The sequence below is a fragment of the Staurois parvus genome, unplaced genomic scaffold (assembly GCF_062004578.1).
Source record: "Staurois parvus isolate SC_StPar_1 unplaced genomic scaffold, SC_StPar_1.0 ptg000173l, whole genome shotgun sequence".
NCBI lineage: Eukaryota > Metazoa > Chordata > Amphibia > Anura > Ranidae > Staurois > Staurois parvus.
The window spans coordinates 4,981,985-4,995,000 of NW_028317969.1; the positions used below are offsets into that span (position 1 = coordinate 4,981,985).

A 13,016-nucleotide genomic window follows, 5' to 3' on the forward strand; every position below is an offset into this window, starting at 1 on the left:
TTCTGCACCATCAGTTGTCATGCTTCGTGAGCTGGATCTTACGGGTATTGTGATGAGCTGAGACACATCTGTTGGTTTGTGAGTATGATACTTACCATGTTTTAGATGAATAAAGTGAAGCCTTGAGGATAATGCACTAGGCCGGTGCGCCCCCTGTATCCTTTCTCTCTTTGGTGTCTCCATTACTGCCTGGGCTCATAGCAAGTGGTTGAATGACACTGAGTAACAGTACTTAAAGGAGAAGTAGGGACAATTTGGCCCTACTTCTCCTATGCGGCACAAGAGTTCGTTCTGCACTCCTCTGACCCATTTTCAGCCGAAAGCATGCTAAAGCTAAAGCTGTTGGCTGATGTCACAAAGTAGGTCCAGACTCTGGAGAGATTACGACTTTATTATCAAGATCCACCCCAGATGTCAAGACCGGCAGCTGGCCCAGCCTCTCATCGAGCCACTGAGAGCCTAAGTTAGCCACTTCCATCCCCTCCACAGCTTGGCGCACCAGTGAGCGCTACAGGGACAGAGAACAGACTGGCTCTCTACTCACTGAAGACTGAGAACCAAGCGATCGGTGGTCTTTGATCGTTCAGTTATCTTAGAAGCAGCGGTGGACAGATGTAGCATCAGACAGATAGACCGATTATTTATTTATTTATTCCCGAACTTCTCTTTTAACAGTATTATGAGCGTCAGCAATAATAATACTCACCGCTCCACTGCGCAGTATGGTCTGTAGAGTGAAGGAGTGGCCATGGGCAGCCGCCAGGTGAGTGGGGCAGCACTGCCGGTCATCTTTAGCTGAAAGGTTTGCTCCGCTAAGGACAAGAGCCTGCAAAATAAAATGACTGTATATAAAACACTGAAGGCACTAGGACTGCATATAAAAGTTCCGCTGCTAATAATAATAACAACAATGTCATCATTTGCTGCATCACTTATAAATATCAGGCTGCTCTTAACCACTTGACCTCCGGAAGGTTTTACCCCCTTCATGACCAAGGCATTTTTTGCGATTCAGCACTGCACTACTTTAACTGGCAATTGCTCGGTCATGCAACACTGTACCCAAATGAAATTTATATTTTCTTTTGGTGGTATTTGATCACCACTGGGTTTTTGAATTTTTATTAAATAAATGAAAAAAGACATACAATTTTAAAAAAAATAAAATTTATATTTTCTACTTTTTGTTATAAAACATATCCAGTAAAAAAAAAATCCAATCCAATTTCATAAATTTAGGTAAAAATGTATTCTGCTAAATGTCTTTGGAGAAAAAAAATTGGTTTGTGTGAAAGTTATAGCGTCTACAAACTATGGTATATACCCCGCAGGCCAGAGTACTTGGTGTCATTCTGGACTCCAACCTATCCTTCTAGCCCCAAGTCCAATCTTTAACAAACTCGTGCAGACTCCACCTCCGCAACATCGCCAAAATCCGCACGTTCCTAATCCCAGAAACCACTAAACAGCTCATCCACTCCCTCATCATATCACGACTCGACTACTGCAACTCCCTCCTCACTGGCCTGCCTCACCGCTGGCTATCCCCGCTTCAGTCGATCCTGAGTACGGCTGCCAGACTCATTCACCTTTCCAACCGCTCCGTTTCCGCCACCCCCCTCTGCCAATCCCTCCACTGGCTTCCGATTGCGCAACGGATCAAATTCAAAATCCTAACACAGACGTACAAAGCTGTCCACCATACTGCCCCGAACTACATCTCTGACCGAATATCCAAGTACCGCCCAACATGCACACTCCGCTCCTCACAAGACCTCCTTCTCTCTAGTTCCCTGGTCTCCTCCTCCCATGCCTGCCTATAGGACTTCTCCAGGGTGTCACCCATCCTTTGGAACTCCCTGCCCCAACCCATCAGATTATCACCTACTCTCCTCTCCTTTAGGTGCACCCTGAAAACCCATCTCTTCAGAGAAGCCTACCCCACCCCCTGCTAACTTGACCGACCTCCTCCACTCTTCCTACCACTCCATCCCCCACAGCTATCTCCTTCTGTGCCACCATCCCCTCCCTCCTAGATTGTAAGCTAGAAAGAGCATGGCCCTCGAACCCCTCGTGTATCACATTGTATTGTTGTTGTTCTGTCACATGTTCTGTCCCCCTTTGTAATGTACAGCGCTGAGCGAACCATTGGCGCTTTATAAATACTGTATAATAATAATATACACTGGACGCTATACTAGTAATGGCGGTGATCAGCAACTTAAAGTGGGGCTGTGATAGTATGACAGGCAATCTGGAACCAACAGACCCTCGCTGGAAGGTACACTAACTTCACCAGTGACACTAATACAGTGATCAGATATACTGTAATACTATACACTTTCACTGTACTAATGACACTGGCTGGGAAGGGGTTAACATCAAGGGGCAACCAAAGGGTTAACTGTGTGCCTAACAAGTGTAATGTCTGTAATATGTGCTGGGAGAAGAAACAGCCAGATTGCTGATCTGTGTACAGAGCCCTGTGTGTTTGTAAACACAGAACTCTGTGCTGCAAATCGCTAATCAGCAGGTTCAAAGCCAAAATCATTGGCCGGGACCTCCTGACAAAATCGGGCTGGAGCCAGTGACAACGCAAGTAAGCAGGGGGTGCGTGCATGTGTACTCCGAACCCGGGAGAGGCTGGATGAAGTACATGCATGTGATCCAGCCTGGCTGTGCCGCCTGCCCACAGTGAGCCCTGATTCACACTGATGCAGTGCGAAATTTGCAGTGTTTTCAGTGTGAATTCCGCACTGCATCAGAATTGCACCACGTTTATGCGAACCACTGCGGGTGTGTATGTTAAGTTACCAACACCCCGAAATTGGTCCGCAAAACGCAGTGCAGAATCGGATCACATAGGTGTGCATACCCATGCGATCCGATTCTAGTGTGGACCCAAAAAAGGGTCCTTCACGCTTTTTTGGTGTGGTTAGAGCCATACAAAATGTATGGCTCCAGTCGCACCGCACACAAATCACATGTGTTTTGCACAGGAATGCGGTACGGTCCCTGTGTGAATCACATGCGATATACTACATCGCATATATGTGAACCCAGACTAAGGCTCAGTTCACACTAGTATGACTTGTGGACCCGTGACAAGTTGCAGCTCATTGATTTCAATGGCACAGGCTCCAATCTATACGACTTAAAGTGTATCTAAACCCAGGACCCTGCATTCACTATATCTGATCTCCCTGGACCCTGCATTCACTATATCTGGTCTCCCAGGACCCTGCATTCACTATATCTGGTCTCCCAGGACCCTGCATTCACTATATCTGATCTCCCTGGACCCTGCATTCCCTATATCTGGTCTCCCAGGACCCTGCATTCACTATATCTGATCTCCCCGGACCCTGCATTCACTATATCTGATCTCCCAGGACCCTGCATTCACTATATCTGGTCTTCCCGGACCCTGCATTCACTATATCTAGTCTCCCCAGACCCTGCATTCACTATATCTGGTCTCCCAGGACCCTGCATTCACTATATCTGCTCTCCCAGGACCCTGCATTCACTATATCTGGTCGCCCCGGACCCTACATTCACTATATCTGGTCTCCCAGGACCCTGCATTCACTATATCTGGTCTCCCCGGACCCTACATTCACTATATCTGGTCTCCCCGGACCCTGCATTCACTATATCTGGTCTCCACGGACCCTGCATTCACTATATCTGGTCTCCCCGGACCCTGCATTCACTATATCTGGTCTCCCAGGACCCTGCATTCACTATATCTGGTGTCCCACAGTACACAGAACATGGAAATGCAATTATTTTAGTAAATATAAACTGCTAAATACCTTTTCTCATCAGCAGTATATAGCAGTCTTGTGACTTCTATCAGTGTTCAGCAGAGCATTGGGTAAAGCTTGTCGGAGGAGTTTTCTTTCTGCTCTAGAAGGATGCAGGACCCCTGACCTCTGTCTGGACAGTGCCGATTGGCCCTGTTTTGACCACATGCACTCTCCCAAGAGAAAAAAAAAACCTCTATAGAAATACACACCAAACTGAGCATGTGCAGAGTGACTCCACACAATATGTCTTATCAGGGGATAAGAGGGGAACACTGGAAGAAGGGGAGGATCAGAGAAGTCAGGATTAAACAGCGTTTTTACACAATGCAGAGGATTAACCCCTTCAGTTCCACAGTGAGTATAACAAGCATGCTTTACTGCATATACAGACTGATTTTACTGTTGTGGGTTTAGGAACACTTTAAAGTCGCAGCAACTTTGAAAAAGGTCCTGCACTACTTTGATGTGACTTTCTTATCACTTGAGTGCCAGAGATTTTAAAGTTGCATGAAAGTAACACTCCAAAGTCACACTCAAAAACGTGCAACTGAGGAGTCGCTCTCGTGTGAACGGAGCCTATATGTACTGTGGGCAGGTGGCAAGCAGATAAACCACCTTACATTTTGACACAAAGCTGTAAACAGTCTCACACCACAGTGGTCACCATTGGTATATGTAAAGTAATCAATCATATCCAATATTTCATAGTTTTCTGAATAAAAACAATTATTAATTGAGTTGTAAAAGTTAACATATAATAAAGAATTCTATACCAAAACAATACACTTTTCCCCAAGAAAATTATTATTTATTCTGCCAGGTTTCTTTAACTAGCTGCAGGCAGTGCTTAGATAAGGACACAGGAGTAGTCAGGACTGAAATAGAGGCGATAGCTGGGAACACACTGAGTTTTTAGGAATTCCCCCCCATCAGAATACTCTGATCAGCACTGCAGCTGATTGAATGTTGGTTTTCCAGCAGAAACGTTCAACAGAAGCTAGTCTAATGGTCGGCTTCTGTTGAACAGAGAGGGCTATACGCAGATCGAAATTCGGCCAGTTCCTGCTGATTTGGCCAAATTTCAATACCTGTGTACCCAACTTAAGAGACAGACACTCGCTGGTAGAGAAAGTCAGGAGAAAGTGTTGATATTCACTAGTTTACCAAAGAAGATGCATCCAAACCCAGAATGTTGAGGACCAAATCCAAGCAGTTCTTACACAATGACATACCTGCATGCACGCGTCTTGGCCTCTAATGGCGGCTAAATGAGCCGCAGTCCACCCTCGTGTTGTCACTTCACTGATATCTGCTCCATGCCAAAGCAACCAATGAAGGCACTGTAATATGAGGAGATATAAAATTAAAGTTCATACACTTGTGTGTTTCTGGCAACGTTTAGGGTCATTTGGGTACCTATGCACATATAACGTGAGGGACTAAATGTGCCAGTGCTTCTCAGACTGGAGTGCATGGACCATCAGCGTTCATCGGTGTATTATTGAATCAGTTTTAATAATGGGGAAGGTTCTGAGAAATTCTATGGGAAAAGCAATAAATGCTGTTTTCCTCATGCCTTTGGTCAGATTAGACAAATAGGACATCTTCTTTCAAAAGCCTTGATGATGTCTGATGCGTTGAAAAGTCCCAATGAGGCTCTATGTCTTTTGAAGTCTAGATCAGCCATTCTTAAAATTTTTACCATAAAGGAACCTATGAAACAAACTTTCTGGTCTCAGGGAACACCTGCTAATAAGAGCTATACAGCCCACAGTACATTATTGTGATGGTCAGTGGGAGTAAGTGGTAGCAAGTATGAAGAACCCTCCTTAAAGATCTTTTGTTGTCAGTGATTACTTATCTGGGAGTCAGAAATTGCTCAAGGAACCTCCAGATATCTCTAAAGGAACCCTAGTTGAGAAAAGCTGATCTAGATGCGTCACCAACATACCAATAAATGTTTTCCTTTTGGAAATATTAGGCTACATTTATACCTGCATTTTTGCCTGATAGCATACACCTGTGGGAACTCTAGTGGAGGGGGGTCTCAACGATTAGCTGTGGGAGGCAGCCCCACTGAAAGCAATGCGAGTCTGCCAGTTCCCGCAGCTAATCGCAGCTGCTCGCATGTAATCGCTATGTGGCAGTTACCTGCAAGTGACCAGCCCCTTATAGAATGGAGTCTAAGAGGGGTATGTTTGAAAATCTTACTCTCATCTCTTGGCTGGATGTCAAATGCCTTTTCCACAAAGCTGTTTTATGTGAAGAAAGTTATATCCTCTTAGTGGGTTTTTTTTTTTTACTATGTTGAATATATAAGAGTTATATTTAAAGGGTTAGTTCATCTTTATCAAAAACTGCCTTGTTATAGGTGTAGGCCATCTACATACCTGCCTGGTCACAAAACTCCCAGAGATGGCACCCCCTTCATTTTGGATCCTCCCAGCTGTTACTGGTTACCTCCACCATCACAGGAGAGAGCTCTCGAACCCCCACACACGTGTGGTGTACCATCTCCTCTGTTGCAGCAACACTGAGCTCAGAATCAGATAGTTTGCACCTATGATGGTGGAGGTGAGCAGTAATGGCTGGGAGCATCTTAGCAACATCCTAGCAAAAGGCAGGATGGGGGGACGCCAACTCGGAGAGTTTTTCAGCCAGACTTCGAGAGGTTTTGAAAATGGCCTACAGTTTTAGCAAGAGTGCTATCCAACTTTGGTCAAAGCTGCACAGTTTGCTTTTTTATCTACAGGTGTCCCTGACCTGCATAGACAGTTTTTTGATAAAGGTGAACCAACACTTTAACTTTGATAAAGGTGAACTAACACAGCTTAGGAGTCCCATCCAGCTCTGTACAGAAGGAAGGTAGAGCTGAATTCAGAGCAGATTTATAGTGGGAGGGGGAAACATTTTTAAGCATAATTTTTAATTATTATTATTCAAGATTTATAATTTTTAATTATTATTATACAGGATTTATATAGCACCAACAGTTTGTGCAGCACTTTACAATATAAAGGGAGACAATACAGTTATAATACAATACAAGAGAGTTAGGAGAGCCCTGCTCTTGAGAGCTTGCAATCTAATAGGGTGGGGCAAGTGGTACCAAAGGTAATAACTGTAAAGGATGAGCTGATGGAAGAACTGAAATTTCAGTTGTTGGCTGAAGGCAGGATAGGCTTCCCCGAAGAGATAAGTTTTCAGGGATCACCTACATGTGGCCAGAGTAGGAGACAGCTGGACCGGTTGGAGATAGAAAGTTCCAGAGGATGGAAGAGGCTCTGAAGAAGTCCTTTAAGGTGAGCATGAGAGGAGGAGACAAGAGAGCTAGAGAGCAAAAGGTCTTTGAAGGAGCGGAGAGGTTGGTTTGGGTGATATTTGGAGACAAGATTAGTGATGTAGTTCATGAATGGCTTTGTATGTTGTTGTTAGTGTTTTGAAATTAATTTGTTAGGCAATCGGAAGCCAGTGAAGGGATTGGCAGAGAGGAGTGGCAGACACTGAGTTGGTAAGGTAGACGAGTCTGGCAGCAGCATTCATAATAGAATGAAGAGGGGATAACGTGTAGAGGTGGGCCAATGAGAAGGGAGTTGCAGTAGTCAAGGGGAGAGATAACAAGGGAGTGAAAAAGTAGTTTGGTGGTTCCACTGGTTAAAAAGGGGCTAAATTTAGAGATGTTATGGAGGTGAAGTCTACAAGATTTGGGCAGTGATTGTATTAGTGGCTGAAAGGATAGGTCAGAGCCCAGGATTACACCTTCTACCCTGGCAAGAAGGGAGAGATGGATGATTGTATTATTATCTTGAAGTAAAAGTCATGGAGGAGGGCACAAGGGGAGAATAATATGAGGTCGGTTTTAGAAAGACTTGAGTTTGAGGAAGTGGTAAGACATCCATATTGATATATCAATTCGTAAATTAGTAATGTGAGAGGAGATTGAAAGAGTGGGTAGAGATAGATTTGGGTGTCATCAGCATGCAGATGGTATTGGAAGTCATGGGAGGTTATTAACCAAAAGATGAGGTGACCAAAAGATGAGGTGTAGATAAAAGAAAAGAAGGGGTCCAAGGACAGAGCATTGGGGGACCCCTACAGAAAGAGAAAGTGGAGAGGAGCAGACAGAGTTATAGGTAACACAGAAGGAGCATTCTGATAGGTAGTAGGAGAACCGGGAAAAAGCAGAATCTTGGAGTGGCACTATTGAGGAGGAGCGGGTGGTCAACAGTATCAAAGGCAGCAGAAAGGTCTAGTGGTAAGACTATGGAGTAGAGGTCATTGGTTTTAGCAGTTAGTAAATTGTTAGTTAATTTTAGTAGGGCAGTTTCTGTGGAGTGCTGTGAGTAAAAACCAGATTGTAAGGGGTCTAGAAAGTTGTTGCCAGAAAGGTAGGAACTGCATTGCTGTGGAGGATAGTATTATTGAATCTGACCACGCTGAGCTGCTTTTGATCGTACTTGTAACCATGAGCTGGAACTTTATGGACTGCATTCAGGTTCTTTGGAGTTGAGGGGAGTTTTGCTTGTTTTTAAAGAGGGTATCCAAGTCCTGTCCAAGACTTTATCCTGACGGTTATTTATGAGTTTTTGCTGCAAGATATGGAGCTGGACCTTTGTATTTTTTGAGGAATATGCTCCATGTGAAGATGTAATTCTTATTAAATGCAAATGTCGGTCCTTTGGGGTTCTGTTTTGACCATCAACAAAATCTGAAGGAATATAAATATCTCTAGAATTGAGTGTCTTTGGCTGGTTATCACCCCAAGATCATTATTTATGAATATATATTGTGATGACTCCTGAAGAAGTGGATCAAGTCCATGAAACGCTTTGAGCCTAAAGGATTGGACTATCTGTGAAGCAATATTTTTGATTTCAACTTTTTAATTTTCTGTATGAATACAATGTTGTTGGATAGGAATATAAATGTTACAATATATGTGGTGCATATTGATATGAAATAAATTATTGATTTTATATAGATGATGTGCCTCAAAAGTCTCCAATTTTTGAGGGATGGTGTTGTTTCCCTCCCTCATTTTTCTTTTTCAAGGTAGGAACTCAGATGGTTGTAGAACACGATTTGTAGATCTCATTTCATAACCCAGATCTAGGACCCCTCTTACCTCCAGGCTCCCGGAGTGTGCTGCCCAGTGCAGGGGTGTAAATTTGTGGACTGGATCCACCTCATTAACTCGCGTCCCGCTTTTCACAATCATCTCCAACTGCTCCACATCTCCGCACCTCACCGCCTCATGGATACTGCTGTAACTCTTCCTCTTCTGCATCGCAGCTAATCATCATATACATATTGGTGAAAAAAATTTACAGAATTTATGCGGGATACAAAGAAACTTCAAAATTCTGTAACTGATATTCAACAACTGGAGTAAGAAAGAAGCAACAACCAATCATCCCTATGATCTAAGAAACCGGAAGTGACAAGTATTTTGTCACTTCTGGTTTCTGTTAAATGTAAACAAGCCATTTCTGGCTTGTACAAGAATCAGATCAAACAGTTCTTGGTTTGAGCTGGTGCTTTCAAGGCCAGAGGAGAGATATGAGGTCTAATAGAACCAAGATCTCTGCAAAAAGAGGACCTGTCATGGCCCATGCTATCACAAGGGATGTTGTTCCTCTTTTAGAGAATATAGAATCAAGTATATTTTGTGGTGCTAATCAAATAAAATAGATGCCCTGCAGACTGCAACAATAGAGCATTAATAGATCTTTTCACCAGCAACAATAGACCCCTACAACAAAATATCCCCCCACCAGCAATAGATCCCCAACAGCAACAATAGATTTCCTAACAGCCAGCATCAGTAGACTCCTCCCTTAACAGTAGATTATTCCCAGCAACTATTGACCCCTCCCATCAACATAAGACCCCTTCCAGTAACAACAGATACCCCACCAGCAAGAATAGACCTCTTCCCACTCACAGCAGTAAACCCTCCCTGCAACAATAGATCCCATAACAGCCAGAAACAATAGACCCCTCCCTCAACAGTAGATTACCCCCAGAAACTATAGACCCCCCCAGCAACATAAGACCCCCTTCCAGTAACAATATATTCCCCACCAGCAACAATAGACCTCCCCCACAACAATAAACCCGCCCTGCAACAATAGATCCTCCAGCAGCCATAAACAGTAGACCCCTCTCTTAGTAGTAGATTACTCACAGCAAATATTATCCCCAAAACAACATAATAGGCCCCCTTGCAGTAACAATAGATCCCCCACTTGCAACAATAACATTTCCCCTGCAACAATAGATCCCCCCGTAGCCAGCAACAATAGACTCCTCCCATAACAGTGGATTACTCCCAGCAACTATTGTCCACATAGAACCATAAGATCTCCCTTCCAGTAACAAAATATCCCCCAGCAACAATAGACCCTTTCCCCCACAACATTAATCCTGCCCCTGCAACAATAGAGCAATCCCCCAGCAGCCAGCAACAATAGACCCCTCCCTCAGCAGTAGATTACTCCCAGCAACTTTTGTCCCCCCAGCAACATAATACCCACCCTTCCAGTAACAATAGATCCCCCACCAGCAACAATAGACCCCTTCCCCCACAACAATAACCCCTCCCCGGCCACAATAGTTCCCCCAGCAGCCAGCAACAATAGATCCCTCCCTCAACAGATTACTCCCAGCAACTAATGTCCCCACAGCAACATAATACCCCCTTCCAGTAACAATAGATCCCCCACCAGCAACAACCCCCAACCAAGTACAACAGACCTACCCCTGCAACAACAGATCCCTCAACAGCCAACAACAATATACCCCCTCCATTTTCCCAGCATCCCTTGTCATTACATATATTCAATGGAATATACAGTCAGGTCCATAAATATTGGGACATCGACACAATTCTAACATTTTTAGTTCTATACACCACCACAATGGATTTGAAATGAAACGAACAAGATGTGCTTTAACTGCAGACTGTCAGCTTTAATTTGAGGGTATTTACATCCAAATCAGGTGAACGGTGTAGGAATTACAACAGTTTGCATATGTGCCTCCCACTTGTTAAGGGACCAAAAGTAATGGGACAGAATAATAATCATAAATCAAACTTTCACTTTTTAATACTTGGTTGCAAATCCTTTGCAGTCAATTACAGCCTGAAGTCTGGAACGCATAGACATCACCAGACGCTGGGTTTCATCCCTGGTGATGCTCTGCCAGGCCTCTACTGCAACTGTCTTCAGTTCCTGCTTGTTCTTGGGGGATTTTCCCTTCAGTTTTGTCTTCAGCAAGTGAAATGCATGCTCAATCGGATTCAGGTCAGGTGATTGACTTGGCCATTGCATAACATTCCACTTCTTTCCCTTCAAAAACTCTTTGGTTGCTCATTGCTTGCTTTATTCATCAATAAATACAAGAGAACCAGCTCCATTGGCAGCCATACATGCCCACGCCATGACACTACCACCACCATGCTTCACTGATGAGGTGGTATGCTTAGGATCATGAGCAGTTCCTTTCCTTCTCCATACTCTTCTCTTCCCATCACTCTGGTACAAGTTGATCTTGGTCTCATCTGTCCATAGGATGTTGTTCCAGAACTGTGAAGGCTTTTTTACATGTCGTTTGGCAAACTCTAATCTGGCCTTCCTGTTTGTGAGGCTCACCAATGGTTTCCATCTTGTGGTGAACCCTCTGTATTCACTCTGGTGAAGTCTTCTCTTGATTGGTGACTTTGACACACATACACCTACCTCCTGGAGAGTGTTCTTGATCTGGCCAACTGTTGTGAAGGGTGTTTTCTTCACCAAGGAAAGAATTCTTCGGCCATCCACCACAGTTGTTTTCCGTGGTCTTCCGGGTCTTTTGGTGTTGCTGAGCTCACCGGTGCGTTTCTTCTTTTTAAGAATGTTCCAAACAGTTGTTTTGGCCACGCCTAATGTTTTTGCTATCTCTCTGATGGGTTTGTTTTGTTTTTTTCAGCCTAATGATGGCTTGCTTCACCGATAGTGACAGCTCTTAGGATCTCATCTTGAGAGTTGACAGCAACAGATTCCAAATGCAAATAGCATACTTGAAATGAACTCTGGACCTTTTATCTGCTCATTGTAATTGGGATAATGAGGGACTAACACACCTGGCCATGGAACAGCTGAGAAGCCAATTGTCCCATTACTTTTGGTCCCTTAACAAGTGGGAGGCACATATTCAAACTGTTGTAATTCCTACACCGTTCATCTGATTTGGATGTAAATACCAAATCAAATTAAAGCTGACAGTCTGCAGTTAAAGCACATCTTGTTAGTTTCATTTCAAATCCATTGTAGTGGTGTATAGAGCCAAAAATGTTAGAATTGTGTCGATGTCCCAATATTTATGGACCTGACTGTATGTAATGGAGGTGCCGGAACTTCATACCACCGCATTCCCACTGAATGAAAGCTCTGCTGCTGTCCAGAAGTGTCTCTATTGCTTCTGTACACAGTGGGGGCGCTCTAATACAGGAGGTGTGTTACTGGAGAGATCACCAGGTGAAAATAGAGGGGGGAAGGGAAAGCCTAAAAAAAAAAAAAAAAATGCAGCCACCACATGTAATGATTGGTAAGCTGCAATATATTACATTTCTAGTTTTGGGTCTAATGCCGCTTAAGGCTCCGTTCACATATATGCATTTTGCGATTGATGCTTTCTCCGGTGCAGTTTGCAGTTTGTTTTGCGTTTTTCTTACACACATTTTTACAGCGTTTTGCTCAACTCCTTTTGAAAATCGCAAAATGCGTCAAAAACCCACTACCATGCATTTCAGCAGATTCTCCAATAAAATCTATTGTAGCAAAAACGCTTTAAAAAAGTCCCTGACCCTTTCCAAAAACGCAGCGGCTCAAAAAAGCATTGATGTGAACATGTTCCATAGGAAACCAGGTTAAATGGACTGTAGTGCGTTTCTGCAAAAAGCACTAAAAAATGCATTGCTGTGAACGGAGCCTAAAACTGGCCATATAGGACCCCCTGAATGGAAGGAGGAACCTCCACCGTAGGCTATTGTATTTTGGGTGCCGCTGGTGAAAGGATGCAGGAACTGCTCGGCCAGTCATTTTTCAGTTAAATTTTGTCCAGCTTGGTGCCGATTGGTCACCCATTGCGGAGGTTTGAGCCGCCTGTGGCCAGCCTTAGTCTCTATGCTGTGGGGGTGAAGAGAACAGGAGGGACTCAGGG

General features: G+C 43.9%; 1 protein-coding gene across 1 annotated transcript in view; it reads right to left on the reverse strand.

The window, feature by feature from the left end:
* Nucleotides 1–13,016, reverse strand: part of ANKRD42 (ankyrin repeat domain 42) — a 61,932-nt gene that overhangs the window by 45,938 nt on the left and 2,978 nt on the right. The window contains exons 2-4 of the mRNA XM_089676772.1: nucleotides 8,938–9,104; nucleotides 5,045–5,152; nucleotides 707–826 (exon numbers count right to left, since the gene is read on the reverse strand). Coding sequence (XP_089532898.1) covers nucleotides 707–826; nucleotides 5,045–5,152; nucleotides 8,938–9,104 — 395 coding nt within the window. The remainder of the gene's footprint in view (nucleotides 1–706; nucleotides 827–5,044; nucleotides 5,153–8,937; nucleotides 9,105–13,016) is intronic.